We start from the raw sequence: 15,392 nt of genomic DNA on the forward strand, positions 1-15,392 counted from the left end.
CTTAACAATCTTTCTGCTTCTTCTCAGTAGATCACTGAGCCTTGAGGTAAGCCTTAGGGTTTGATAAAGATATCCCATTTAGGGCTGAGTGCCCAAGGTGTCTCACTCTTGTACACTGTCCAGTTGTGGGCCTCTGTGTTAATTATCTACTGCAAGAAGATGCTTTTCTGGTGATGAAGAAGAAGCTTCTCTGATGAGGGTTGAGCAGTTCAATGACCTATGTCATTAGGCATTGATTTATGGCTATGCTCATTTAGCAAATTGCCAGTGGGTTTTCCCCTAGGATGTATGCTCTTTCTGGCTTTTGGTTTCTGGTTCTTGGCTTCATTAATTAACAGTGTTAGCTGTGGGTTCCACTTATGCGAGGCCTTAAATCCAACTAAAAAGTGGTTGATTACTCCCATAATATTTGTGCCATTGTTGCTTCAGTATATCTTGCAGGCAGGTTGTTGTTATACCTTGTAAGGTTCATTGCTGGATGAGATTAATGATTACCTTTATTCTCTGGTAGCATGTATAGCATGGTAGCATGTGTAACACCTTCCAGTATCATGAATGCTAGTTCGTAGAGGTGAAGCTTCTAGTTGGGCACTATCTTTATTTCTCCATGTTTGCTGGCATAAGTAAGTGGTATCTTCAGCAATAGGGCCTTAACATCATGTTGTGGAGGACAACCAATAACATTGGCAATAGCCTCCAATGTTTGTGGGGTCTGCGAGATCCCTTTTGACAATGACTGCAAGATGTAACCCATTCTGGGTTTAACTTGGTATAATGACATCAGTTTGGGGCATTGCCTTTCCCATTACATGGTAACACCATTAAATTTCTTTTTGTATATTTTAGGACACGTCTAGAATGTACTTACATGGATTTTCAAAAGGCCTCTCTCCCTCTCCATATTCTCTCTTTTATTCTTGCCCTCCTTTTCTCTCCTCATTTAATCCTCCCATTTTAGTTTCCTCTTTATACCTTTATAACACTGTTTTCTAAATTTCCTTCCTTGGGAGATCCCCTTCTCCCTTCTTGTCATTAATGATCTATCTAACCTCTGGATATTCTAAATGGAATATCTAAACCTTAAACGCTAACTTCTAAATATAAGAGAAAACATGCAATATTTGTCCCTCTGTGTCTGGGTTATCACACTCAAGATGACTCTTTCTAGCTTCGTCCGATTACCTGCTAATTTAATAATTTTATTTTTCTTTCTCTCTATATATTTAGCCTGCATGCCTGTACACACACCAGAAGAGGGCACCAGATCTCATTATAGATGGTTATGAGCTACCATGTGGTTGCTGGGAATTGAACCCAGGACCTCTGGAAGAGCAGCCAGTGCTCTTAATCTCTGAGCCATCTCTTCAGCCCCTGTTTTTTATTTTTACATCCTGGTCACAGATTCCCTTCTTTTCTCTAATTTCATTTTTTTTAGCAGTTGAATAATATTCCATTGTGTAAATGAACTAGTCTCATCCATTCATCAGTTGATGGACATCGAAGCTGTTACCAATTTCTGGCTATTATGAATAGAATATGGCTGATCAAATATCTCTGTAATAAGATGCAGTGTTTTTTGAGTATATGCCCAAGAGTGGTATAGTTGGATCTTACAGTAGATCTGTATTTCACCATTTTGAGGAACTTCCACACTTATTTCAATAGTGGCTTATACTAGTTTGTACTTCCATCAGCAGTGCAGAAGTTTTTCTCTTCCCCCACATCCTCACCAGCATTTGCTGTCATTAATTTAAGTCATTCTGACTGTGGTAAGATGGAATTTCATAGTTGCTTTAATTTGCATTCCTCTTGTGTCTAGGGACAGTGAACATTTTTGTTTAAGCGTTTCTCAGTCATTTCATTTTCAGATTCATATGAGAAAACACACACACAAACACACAAACTAAAATAATCCTGAGTAAGTAAAGAACTACAGTAGGTAGCATTATCCCTGATCTCAAATTGTATAAAAACTCTCTCTTTATAGTAATAAACACCACATGATAATGGCACAAAAACAGACACACTGATCAGTAAAATAGAACTGAAGCCAGGTGGTGGATCTATGAAGAATTGTCTTGAATTTTGATGGGGATTGCATTGAATCTGTAGATAGCTTTTGGTAGGATGACCATTTTTACTATACTAATCCTACTGATCAATGAGCATGGGAGATCTTTCCATCTTCTAATATTTTCATCAGTTTCTTTTCTCCAGTGTCTTAAAGTTTTTATCATAAAAGCGTTCCATCTGTTTGGTTAGAGTTAGCCCAAGATATCTTTGATTATTTGAGATTTTTGTGAAAGGTGTTGTTACCTGATATCTTTTTCAGTTTGTTTGTCGTTTGCACATAGGAAGGCTACTGATTTTTGTGAGTTGATTTTGTATCCAGCTACTTTGCTGAAAGTTTTTTTTCTTTTTATATCAGTTGTAAGAGTTTCCTGGTGGAATTATTAGGGTGACTTGTATCATATTATCAGTACTATCATATTATTTGTAAAGAAAGGTACTTTGAATTCTTTATTTCCATTTTATATCCTCTTGATCTCCTTCAATTTTCTTATTGCTCTAGCTAAGACTCTGAGTACTATCTTGAATAGGTTTGTAGAAACTGGTCACCCTTGACTTGTTCCTAATTTTTTGGAATTTCTTTGAGTTTCTCTCCATTTAAGTTGATGTTGGCCATGGACTTGCTGCAAACTGCCTTTATTACGTTATGGTGTATCTCTTGTATCCCTGATTTCTCTAGGACGTTTATAATGAAGAGCTATTTGATTTTGTCAAAAGCCTTTTTTTGCATCTGATAAAATGATCATGTGTTTCTTCTTTCTATTTTGTTTATATAGTGGTACTTTTGTTGATTTACATATGTTGAACTATTCCTGTATCTGTGGGATGAAGCCTATTTGATCATGGTGAATTACCTTTTTTATGTGTTCTTTGATTCACTTTGCAAGGTTTTGTTGAGTATTTTTGTATCTTTCTTTCTTGTGTCTTTATGTGGTTTAGGTATAAGGGTAACTGTGGCCTTGTGAAAATGGATAGGGAAATGTTTCTTCTGTTTCTATTTTATATTGTAATTTAGGAGTGTTGGCATTAACTCTTTGAATGTGTCTGGTAGATTTCTGTGCTAAAATTATCTGACCCTGGGAATTTTTAGTTTGAGAGACTTTTAATGACTGCTTCCATTTCCTTACAGATATGGGTCTGTTTTATTTGCTTATCTGATCTTGATTTTAACTTTGGTAGGTGGTATATATTGATAAAATTTCTTCTTGTTTTTTTCAGTTTGATAGAGTATAGGTTTATACTCTTCTGGTTTTTTTCTTGGTGTCTGTTGTTATGTCCCCCTTTTGTTTCTAAGTTTGTTAATTTGAATATGTTTTCTCTTCTTTTTAGTTATATTTATACCATTTTTAAGAGTAGGTGTTCAACATTATGATATTCTGTTTCTTGAATCCTAACACAGTGTTTAAATACTAACATTCAGTTAATTACTTTAACAAATGAATATTTCTGTCTTTAGGACTTATCAACTTCTTTAGAAGCAGTGTATGGAAAGGCCAAAGAGGAAACTAACTCTGAAGAAATACTTAGAAAATTTTCTGACTGGCAGTGTAACAAAAGAGAAGAGTTTGCTAGTATTAGGAGTGAGACAGAGGCTTCTCTGCAGCATCTTGTGGCATGGTTCCAGAGCAGTCAGAAGGTGAGCAGAGCTCCCAAATAGCAAAGTTTGTGGAAGTGGGGATTGTATGTTTGTTCCAATTCTGTCTCTTCTGTTGTTCAATATCTGACATCATCTACTTGTACCTATCAGAGTTAAGACTTGGCGGTCAAGATTTTTCATCACTTTTGACTTAGGCTGTTTGTTTTATTATATTAAAAATCATGTTGATTTTGTTTTTCTCATTTCATTTGAATTGACCACTTGTCTTAACCACTAGTTTTCTTTCAGCATACTATGCTTACATATGTTTTTTCTTTTCATGTATAGTTTTACAAGGGTGTATCCTTTGTTCTTTTCCTGGAATTTTACTTTTCCTATTTTGTCCATGGTATAGCCTCATACTCCAGGTATATAGGCACAACGAATGTTAAGTGAATTAATTGATATGTACCATGCTTTTATTTTTGCAAATAAGGTTTTTGATCTATCTTTGGGTGAGTCACTGACTTCAGAAGACATGATTGGTAATATTGATGAAATTCTAGAGAAGACAGAGTCATGTGTGTGCAAAGAGCTGGAGATATCTCTCATTGTGAGTAACAATGTTATTATTGTTTTCTTTGAGACAGAAGTTTCATTTGCTAGCTGGATTGTGTTAACCAATAATATGACTTCTCTTCTTAGAATTAAGACTAACATTCACTTTCACTTTCTTCTTTATAGGCCTGCTTGAAACAGTTTCACTGTCAAGGTCCAATCCAATTCAATTTAGTGTCCTATTTCTTCACAGAATAATGCTTTCATTTTAATAGGATGTTTCACATTAAGGAAAACTAATGTTTAATTCTAGGAGACCTCTCCTTACTCTACATGGGTTGACTTTCTGTACAATGTGACTTCTGAGTACAACATATTGTTAGGAAAAATCTTAAGACAGGCTGGCACGAAGAATTCCAGTCAAACCAGGTTAAACTGAATTTCAAATGCCCCTGTTTAATAAATGCATTACTCTCAGGTGGCTGGGAGGCAGTAGGGGAGGGGAAGACAGAGGAGAGAACCCAAAACCACATGTTCCTTTTTCGGGGTGAGCCTGAGTAGCCTGTGGGAGGGGTCAGCACTTGGCAGGCTGAGAGTTGGAGTCCAATGCAAGTCCCAGGCCAGTGGCTGGGGTGACGCTCACAACTTAATATTACATATATCCGATGCATTTAAGAATATACGCATTAAGCCGGGCGGTGGTGGCGCACGCCTTTAATCCCAGCACTTGGGAGGCAGAGGCAGGCGGATCTCTGTGAGTTCGAGACCAGCCTGGTCTACAAGAGTTAGTTCCAGGACAGGCTCCAAAACCACAGAGAAACCCTGTCTCGAAAAAACCAAAAAAAAAAAAAAAAAAAAAAAAAAGAATATACGCATTAAATCTTGTGAAAATTAAATAAAATCTGGGCAAACTTTATACATACACACATTAGAACACCTTTATTGTGTATAATCTATATTGCTCTGTCAGTGGAAAATAAGTATAGGTGTTGAAGAGTATTTTGTAATCTAGACCTTTAAGCCTTGCTTACCTGGGACACTTACTCAGTTTTTCAACCTGCTTTCCAAAGTCTCAGTGGTAATGTTTTCCATTTTATTTCTTTTTTGAAATTTTATTTATAAATTAGGATTTACTGTAGTTCTTTATTATTAAATAGTTTTTGTTGGTTTTATAAGACTTGATTTTAGAAGTTGTTGGTGAGAGACAGTTTCTAAAAGTAACTTTAAAGTGTTGAAGTTTATATATTGTTTGTTCTTTTATGTTTAGAATATAGATTGTCCTGATATCCTTTCGGACAGCTTCAGAAATAATTTATAGTATATTTAGGATAGCATTTTGCCTATGTGCATCTTTGATTCTGTCTACAAAAAGAAGATTTGAGAAATAATTTGTATTGGATATAGCAGTTTTCAAAGACATTTTCATCTTGAAGTTTATTCATTGTTATGAAAGGTTTTAATCATTTTGTTGTTCATGCGAATTCTTTTGTATAGGAGCAAGGTGTTGTAGACAAGGAGATTATTTTAAGTACATACAGTCAAGTGCTGCAGAAGATCCATTCTGAGGAAAAGTTCATTGCCACCCTGCTAGCCAAGTACAAGGATAGTGTTGAGGTTGGATTTTGCTTTCTCTTATTGGTCTTATGAACTGATACTTTTTTTCTGACTTGGTGAATTTTTCTCAAGTAGTTTAATATTCAGTGTGTTAATTAGTACTCCTAAAAAATAGTATAGCCATTGTTGCTTGGTATATAATTGACTTCACTATAAAATATGAATGGTGATTTTTATTTCAGTGAGTCTTGGAATAATTGAGTTTCTTCTGAGTTTAAATTTAAAGATATCTTTGTCATCATTTTCTGTGTAGCAGATTTGTTGTAGGAAATTTGCTATATATAGAAAGTTAAGAAAAAAACTGTTTTTAATACTTTTAGTATTCTGTGAATGGGCACATTTATCAGGTATGAATATACACATGTGCTTTGCAGTGCATTGTCTTGTGAGCACTTTTGAAGGTATTTTCATAATTTTAGAGTATATTGTGAACATTTTGCCATGATCAACAATTCTATACTGTCCTTTTGGATGTTTTCATTCTTACATAAACATATAGTTATTTAACCTTATCATATGTTGGATGTTGAAGGTATTTCTTTTCTCTCATAAATAATGCTTTAGAAATCTTTTAACATATCTTTATGCATTACTTTTCAGATACCTATAATTTATAATTTTAAAGTTAAACGGAATGAACATCATTGAAACTTGATACATATTGTCAAACTACTTTTGAGAAGGATCATTTCAACTTAGATCCTCACTGTAAATTTCAGTTTGTATAATGTTGGTAGTGTGTCTCTAATTTCATGCCTCAGTTGGAGAGTATTTCCTTTGGTACTTTGAGCACTGAACCATGGAAATGTGGTCAATTAGGAAATTCAGTTGGTTGCATTGCCTTGTAGACAGTTACAGAATTTTCTTAATATTCACTCTGAACCCAGGTACTTGCAAAATAATGATGCTTAGTGACTGTTGTTTCATGTGTTTGAAAATAAGGTAATTCTTTCTCTTATATAGTTTAAAAATCAGGTCATTGACTGTTTAAATAAGAGCCCCAGTGTGGATTACTTGTTGTCCATTAAGAAGACTTTGAAAGGCTTAAAAGCTCAACTGAGATGGAAATTGGTTGAGAAGAGTAATTTGGAAGAAGTAAGAAAAAAATTGCTTCTAGCTAATGTGTTTGTTTTTCATTTTGGTTGAACTGTTTCATAAAGCTATGTGTAAATACTCTCTAAAACCAGAGAGCTAGTGTATTCATATTTTATTATGTATGTTTATCTTTTTAAAAATTTACTTATTTTAATTACATTATTTAGTGTGTATGTGTGAATATGTGAGTGTGTCTATACCACTGTGACATGTGGATGTCAGAGAATAACTTAAGTGTCAGGTCTTATGTGGGTCTTGAGAACTGAACTCAGGTCATTTGATTTAGAGGCACTGAACCATCTCACAGGCCCCAGTACTTTATCTTTTTATCTCTGTATATGGAAATAAATTTGAAATGACATTCATACTGAAAACATGTGTCCCATATAATTATTTAAAAAATTAAATGTTTTACAATGCTACCATGGTTTTTAGTAACACAAAAATTGTAGAATTAATTTTTGAACTCTTTTTTTCCCCTATGAACTGTTAGAATGTCTGTTATAATACAAACCTACTACATTTAGGTTAGTAGGATAGTCTCCCATGGTTTCTTTTTGTGTGTGTGTGTGTGCGCTCGCGCGTGTGCATATGTATGTGTGCTCACGTGTACATGAAAGTCAGAGGACAACCTTGGGTGTCATTCTCAGGCACTGTCTACCTTTATTTTTGTGTTTGTGGAGATAGTATGTTACTGGCTTGGAGCAGTTAGGTTGAGTTCCAGGAACCCCTGTCTCTGCCTCCCTAGGGCAGGAATTGATGGGTCACGCTGTGAGCCTTTTTCCTGGAGATTGAATTTAGGTCTTTGACCTATAAGGCAAGTATTTTACTGTCTTCCCATCTCCAAAGGTAGAGTTTTGTGACAAAGTATTTTTAAAGATCATGCTCTCTTTTATAAACTTATTTAACACTGGTTATAATATTTCTTGCAAGTTTTAAAAAATAGTTTCATATAATAATAGAGCTGGAGGGATTAGGATTTTCTAATTTTGACTACACTTCCTTTTTAGGCTTGAAACTTTATGAATAAACTAGTAATTCTCTGAACTTTCTTGAGGATTTATTTATGTACAGAAGAGATCTAAAGTATGTTTTCATACAATGTGATTGTATCTTTTCCTCTTCTTAGCATGCAATTGGAAGCAAAATGGGAGCTATTTCATAACTAATTGCAGTTTAAGAGGTTTCTAGTTTTATTGTAGTCTAGGCTGTGCAGGAGGTGGTCTTTTCTAGTCTTTTCAACTTTTGGAGAAATATACCTGACGAGATTGGGCACATTCATTGTAGTAGTACTGTAGACATTGTAGACATAATTTAACTTTTTAATACAGTCATTCATTTTAAGGTACCTTATTTACTAAAATTCCATTGAAGTCATATGGAGTATTTCTGAATCAAAGATTTTCTCATAGTAGATAATTTAGATTTTCACATTTTTTTGTTGTGTATGCTTTTAAAAACCTGATTTCAAGTAAAAATTTCACAGAATCCAATTCAGTTACTGTTCTTAATTTTTATCTTCACATTAGTTAGTTGTTTTTATCTTCAAGAAAATGTACAGGAACTTAAAACATATGCAATAATTTTTTATGTATAATACTTTTTTATAGTTTTGGGGAAAGTTAGTGTTAGAATAAACTGATTTATTTAATGTTAGAAGACCTGCTATATGTTAGGTACTGAAGGATGAATACAAACCCCACAGAATGATTTACTTTTCATCTAGTGCAATAAGCCTGTTGACAACTTTTTCTCTCTGATATAGTCTGATGACCATGATGGAACTGAAATTGAGAAAATAAAACAAGAAATAACTCAGTTGCGCAATAGTGTCTTCCAGGAAATTTATCATGAGAGGGAGGAATATGTAAGTACTTGATTCTCTGAAATTTTAAAGTAGATTTTACTCAGGAATTTGAATTTAAAAACATAGACTTCATATAATCATGTACTAGAGGCATCATTGTCATAGTAATGTTTACATGAATTTGCAAATTAATTAAATATGACAAAATTTGTGACAGTTATACCAATGTGGAAATTTCAGATTATTATAAAGAAGAAAAAAAATCACTTGTAATGTTCTCAGTGGTAAAAGTAGTAAGAAAAATTGAACTTCTTTATAGTTTTTTTCTGCTTGTTTTTGGAATTGAGCTTCTGCATAGTTTTTTGTTGTTTAAAGCATAGAGAGTCTCACAGATTAACATTAACACCTTTTAGCTCAACAAGCAATAAAATCATGAATGGAGCAGCTTGATCTTCCTGAGGGATTGTAACCAGAAAAAAAGAAAATCTCATCTTCGTTTCCACTCTACTCTTAAGTTTTGTGGCCTTAGAAAAATCAGCCAATCCACTTTTATTCACAATTGAAAGAATATTTCATTTTATGTCTGAGAGATATTATGAGGGAGAGTTAGTTAAGGGACTGTTGTTTAAAGTAAAAATATTATGCAAATAATAGACAAGTGTCCAGCTTTATTTACCAAATTCATATAACTATGCATACCTTTGAATATTTGAATAAAATCTGGTAAATACTTAGAAGTTTTCCTTAGTAAATATGCTGATACATGACTTTGTAAATACTCTGTTTTCTCGTTTGCTTCAAAGTATATGTAGACTTACATACTTACTTTTATCTCAAGGCTTTTAGGATTGGCTTTTATGATTTTCTTCCTAAGTTAAATCATCATTATTTTAAAATGTTACTATGTTCTTATTTTTGAGAAATGAAAGTTTATTATTAGAATTAAATATTTTTATTTTACTTTGAATATGAACTAGCTCATGTTTTGCTTGATAGTTCTTGAAATACAAGTAAGATTAAGGATTATGTATCTTATTAGATGTAGGAAGACATATGGTAATATATTTTCCTGAGGAGCAATATACCACAATTGAATACATATTCATCTACAGTAGAAATACTTTCTAACTTTAGGAGAAGCTGAACACCTTGACGCAGAAATGGTTCCCCGAACTGCCTCTGTTATACCCTGAAATCGGATTACTTAAGTATATGGTAAGCTTTGCTTCCTTTGAGAATTGCCACCATGCAGAGAATGTAAAAGCCTAGTGATGTTCAGATCATGTCAGTGTCACATCTATAGTATATTTTCTATGAAGATACTCCTGATAAATAGTTTAAAGGATTATTAGAACCTTTTTCTTGAGGCTGTCTTAAACCAGGTAGTTTAAAGTAGAGAGGTTGATGTGAAGTTTGGTTTTCTTGGCAAGCAGGACTCGAAAGCCAGGAGATTAGCATATTAAATAACTTGAAGAATTGGGAAACTAACTCTCTGAGGAGACTCTATATATACCCTAGTGTTTTAGATTGTCTGGTGGCAAAAGAGAACTTAGATGAAACACCATTGTTCTCTGCTTTTTAGAATTGCTTCCCAGTTGGGTTCCAGAATCCAACATGTACAAGTTCCTGACATAAAGTGGCATAATATTTGTATATGTGTTGTATATGTATTTTTTGTTTTTGACTTTTGAGACAGGGTCTTTTTCTTTTTCTTTTTTTTTCTTGGTTTCTCTGTAGCTTTGGAGCCTGTCCTGGAACTAGCTCTTGTAGACCAGGCTGGTCTCGAACTCACAGAGATCCGCCTGCCTCTGCCTTCCGAGTGCTGGGATTAAAGGCCTGTGCCACCACCGCCCGACCTTGAGACAGGGTCTGACACAATATGAGCTAACCTTGAACTTCCATTCTCCTTCTGACCCTGCTGTAAGGTCTAGCATTACAGGCTTGAGTGACCATATGCCCGCTTTTCCACTATATTTTTAAAACATATGTAGATATGTTGCATAATTAATTAGTAGACAATGTTTAGTGAATGCATAACAAAAATCTGCAGTTTTGTTGCAGATAAAATTTTATTTTGAATATTTCCATTTCACAATTGATTGGATACAAGGAAGCAGAATCCACAGATACAGATGCTAATCATGTTTGTTTATTGAGATTGTCATTAATGCATGGCCAGGGATTTAATTTAGGCAGAGTACATGCTTGGCATGCATAAAACCTTTCATTCAGTTTTCCAGCATTCTGTATTTAAATACAGATATTAAATAAAATATGTATAGTGACACTCATCTGCAATGTCAGTACTTTGGAGGTAGAGGCAGGAGGATCAGAGTTGAAGGCCAGTCTGGGCTACATGAGACTCTGTTGCAAAAAAGTGTTATTAAGTTATGATAATAGCTAAAGCATAATCTATAAAATAAATGTGTGAGTTTATTTTCATAAATATGTAAAGTTTTTTGCATCACAGTATGTGATCCAAGATTTCATCCCCAGAGCCATAAAAATAAAGAACGTTCTTTGAACAGTTGTTATAATGTCTTCCCATAATATATTTAAAAATGTTATGTAAGCTGGGTATCACAACTTACTATTAAGAGTTTCCAAATTTGTGAAACTGAGGCACAAGAATTGCCCTTAGTTTGATGCCAGCCTGACTTGTGTACTGAGTCCTAGGATCGCCTGGGATACTAAGTGAGAGTTGTCTTAAAAGCCCAAACACTAGTTGGGTGGTGGTGGTAGTGGTGATGGTACATACCTTTAATTTCAGCACTTGAGAGTCAGAGGCAAGGGATCTTTGTGTGTTTTGGGTCAGCCTATTTTACTTAACTACTTCCAGAATAAAAAACCAAGCCAAACTTAAAAACCAAAAACCAAACCCAAGAAAAAAACCTCAGACAAACAAACTTAAAAATCCCCAAACACCAAGACAAACAATACAAAACCAAAACAATAAAAAAATGTGTATTTCTCCTTGATGTAAGTAACTCTAGCTGTAGAGACTTTCTTGTGTCTGGTGACTGATAGTGTGTATAGCTACATGGAAGCTGAAATTAAGTTACTAATTTTATTGTAGAAGATTATGAGAGGTGCAAATCATGATTTATGGATGCTCCCAATGACTTTAATATGTTCAAGATGAATTTTGATGTATATTCCTAGAAATCCTTTGTACTAATTATATATTATTGAAATTTAATAACAACAAACAAGAACTAGAAAGCAATCCTATAGCCTTGCCTACTATAAAACTACACTGCAGTAAAACTTTGTCATTGCTTGGGTCTTGTTTAGACATCTGTGTTTTGAGAGTTCATGGGTTTAGATTCTCTGTCTTTTATAGACTAACCAATATTGCATCAGACTTCCTGGTCCTCTGGACTCTTATAAAATTTTTGTCCCCCTTTCTGTGATGTTCCCTGAGCCTTAGGTGTATGAATTGTGTTGTAGATGTAGCTACTCGAGCTGGGCACCCCATGGTCAGTGTTTCTTTTCATTTTGACCAGTCGTGGTCTCAGTAATAATCTTTGCTGCAGAATAAGATCCTTTGATGTGGGCTGAGGGCTGTACTTATCTGTGAGTATAAGGGTAAGCATTAAGAATACAGCTAGAAATGGTAATGAATTGGAAAGTGGCAGTAGTAGTTTCATCATGATGTTCCAGGATGGCCAAAGCTAAACAAAGAAATCCTGCCTCAAAAAGCAAAGAAGGAATAAACAATCAAATATACCACTAAAGAAAAAAATTAGTATTAATGTAAAAATGTAAAAAATGTTACAATTAAATAATTTTAAAATCATTTTCACATTTAAGGATGCTAAGCAGGAGTAGAGGTGTCAGGATTACTTTATAACAGTCATAATATTTAGATTTCTCGTTATTATTTTATAACTACCTTCAGTTGTCTTCATTTTAAGTTTTAGGATATATATGAGGTTTTTCAAGTAAGTATTGGAGTTTCCTACAAGCATGTCTTATTAACCTAAATGGGTACTAGCCATTTGGGGTACCAGCCCCTCAGACCCCTTCAATGTCCAAGCTGGTGAAAGAAAAATAACTAAGGGGATCTGAGGGGAAAACAGGTCAATTCACATGCAATTTCTCCTCAACATGTTTCTTTATTGTTCTCTCTTCCTTGTTCTCTATTCTAATTCTTCTGTCCTGTCTATAATTACTTAGCTCTAATTTTTGTCTCAATTCTAATTCCAATTTTCTCCTGCATTCTTCTTCATCTTCTTCATTTTCCTATTTCTGCTAATTTCTGGGATGCATCTGCTCCAACTTCTGCTCCAGATTCTGTCCCAGCTTCTGTTAAATCTGTTCTTACCTAGCTATAAAGACCCACAAAATCTTGCAGACATAGAGAGTAACCAGGCAACCCAGTTACGCAGACAAGGGAAGTTTATGGCCCTTGGTCCATTGGCAAGCTCTAAGGGCCTTTTAGATCTGAAGTTTACACCATTTACTCTAAGCAGTTGAAACAAAGAGGAGGCCCAAGCCTTTAAATTATCAGGTCTGAATCTTGATACCTATCAGAGGCACCAGTGGAGGTTTGTCTTCCCTTGGGATGTGGGTAGATGGTTAATTATTTTTCTTGAGAGTAAGACACAAGCAGCAAATCTCCTGAACTAAAATCATCAGTAAACTGAAGTGAAGGTGAGTGTGAGGAGTTAGGAATCTTTTAATGCAAGGTTAGGTTTAGGTCATCACTTTTCTTATCTATAAACCAGGGCATGCCTATTTTTTTTCTATCTATCTGAGCAGCTATGAATCAACAGCTTTGGCCGTGTAGTAATTCTGTGTACTTGGATATCTGGGAATGTCTTAAATGGAATGCTTTTTCCTGGATCCCAAACACTGGCCAAATGCTTGCTAATAAAGATAATTGCAGGAAGGCAGATCTCTATGTTTTCATTGAATAAAGGAACAAAGTCCTGGTAGTGGGATTCAGGTTTCTTGACTGTGTGATTCTCTTCACACATAGCTAGGGGATATAATCAGTAAACCCCAAATACATAGGGGAAATTTTGCCCAGTAAGTGATCAGATAGTGCTAAACTGTGGGAGATAAATCCCAAACTTGTCACAGATGGGGATAAGCTATGGTGAGAAATCTACAGCAAAAACAGCCACTTTATTCACAAGGCAATAATTCCAACTCAGTCTTCCAATACAGAGTCCCTGACTCTGATGGGTTGACCTTGTGAAATGAGGCTAATTAATTACTGAATGATTCTGTGGCTCATAGCATAACCTTAGTCAGTTTTTCAGTCTGTTCTACATTTACAACAGTGGCTGGTAATTACACAGTAGGCAGAAGTCCAAGAGCCAGGTATTAAAAAGAATCCAAACTTTAGCCAGGCGGTGGTGGCACATGCCCTTAATCTCAGCACTTGGGAGGCAGAGGCAGGTGGATCTCTCTGAGTTCGAGGCCAGCCTGGTCTACTAGAGCTAGTTCCAGGACAGGCACCAAAGCTACAGAGAAACCTTGTCTCAAAAAAACAAAACCCAAAAAACAAAAAAGAATCCAAACTTTAAACATTTTTATTTTTCAGTTAGATTGATGATTTTCATAGCATTTAATAATATGCCCCTGATTATATTGGTAATTTGAAAGCCTTAAGGAATTTTTTGATTGTCTAAATGTAATAAAAATTTGTGCCTAGAATTCTGGTGGTCTTCTTACTATGAGCTTAGAGCGAGACCTTCTTGACACTGAGCCCATGAAGGAACTTAGCAGCAAACGTCCTCTGGTGTGTTCTGACGTTAATGGGCAGCCAGTTCTCTTAAAGGTAATTTTAAGTTCTGATTTATGGACACTTCAGAAGTAGTGATGTTCAAGAAGAAAACAAACCCACTATTTCTAAAGTATGTAAGTTGACTTGCATGATGATTGTGCTTGAGCTACTTTGACCTTCCTCTCATTTCCCTAAGAGTACTTGATTTTCTTTTTTGGGTAAACTTACTGCATTTTGTTCAATAGCCTTTAAAAATTTTTGTTTTTTCCTAGATGTTTCTTGAAAGCTTAGCTATGTCGCCAACACAATCTTGGGTTGCTTAATTTCTTTGAAATTTTTATTTTCAATTTTTTCATTCATTTTATATATTTATGTGTATAGTGTTTTGACTACTTGTATATCTTTGTTCTGTATGTATGTCTGGTACTTGTTCATACAGTGTGAGACTCCACTTGGGTGCTGGGATCCAAACTCTCCTCTTTCACAAGGACACCAAGTGCTCTTAACAACTAATCATCTCTTCAGCCCCTTAATTTCTTCTTGTGAGCTGAGACTGTGCATGAATTTCAGAGGGTCTTTAAGTTGGCCTTAGTTGCTACATATATGGGGATGTAGAGTAGGCTACAGGTAGAATTACTCTTTTTCTTCCCATATTATAGTATTCAATGCACATAGAGAAGGTACTTAAAATAGAAAAATAGATACACTTTACCTTGCATGCAATAACCTATCATATTTAAGTTGGAATAATAAATTAGAATGGGATTTTAATGTTGAAATTGCCAATGTCTTTTTTGTTGTTCAGGGCTATTCTGTGGATGTTGACACAGAAGCCAGGGTGATTCAAAGAGCAGCCTCCTATCATAGAGCTTGTGGAGATTCTAAGGAAGAGTCTGGGTTACTGCCATTGATATTCCTTTTTCTGTGTAAGGTAA

General features: G+C 34.9%; 1 protein-coding gene across 1 annotated transcript in view; it reads left to right on the plus strand.

The window, feature by feature from the left end:
* Positions 1-15,392, plus strand: part of Stk31 (serine/threonine kinase 31) — a 79,049-nt gene that overhangs the window by 34,464 nt on the left and 29,193 nt on the right. The window contains exons 12-19 of the mRNA XM_057780210.1: positions 3,527-3,706; positions 4,143-4,259; positions 5,699-5,818; positions 6,782-6,913; positions 8,679-8,780; positions 9,855-9,935; positions 14,386-14,511; positions 15,263-15,388. Of these exons, the coding sequence (XP_057636193.1) occupies positions 3,527-3,706; positions 4,143-4,259; positions 5,699-5,818; positions 6,782-6,913; positions 8,679-8,780; positions 9,855-9,935; positions 14,386-14,511; positions 15,263-15,388 (984 nt within the window). The remainder of the gene's footprint in view (positions 1-3,526; positions 3,707-4,142; positions 4,260-5,698; positions 5,819-6,781; positions 6,914-8,678; positions 8,781-9,854; positions 9,936-14,385; positions 14,512-15,262; positions 15,389-15,392) is intronic.

The sequence above is a fragment of the Chionomys nivalis genome, chromosome 1, assembly GCF_950005125.1.
Source record: "Chionomys nivalis chromosome 1, mChiNiv1.1, whole genome shotgun sequence".
Lineage (NCBI taxonomy): Eukaryota > Metazoa > Chordata > Mammalia > Rodentia > Cricetidae > Chionomys > Chionomys nivalis.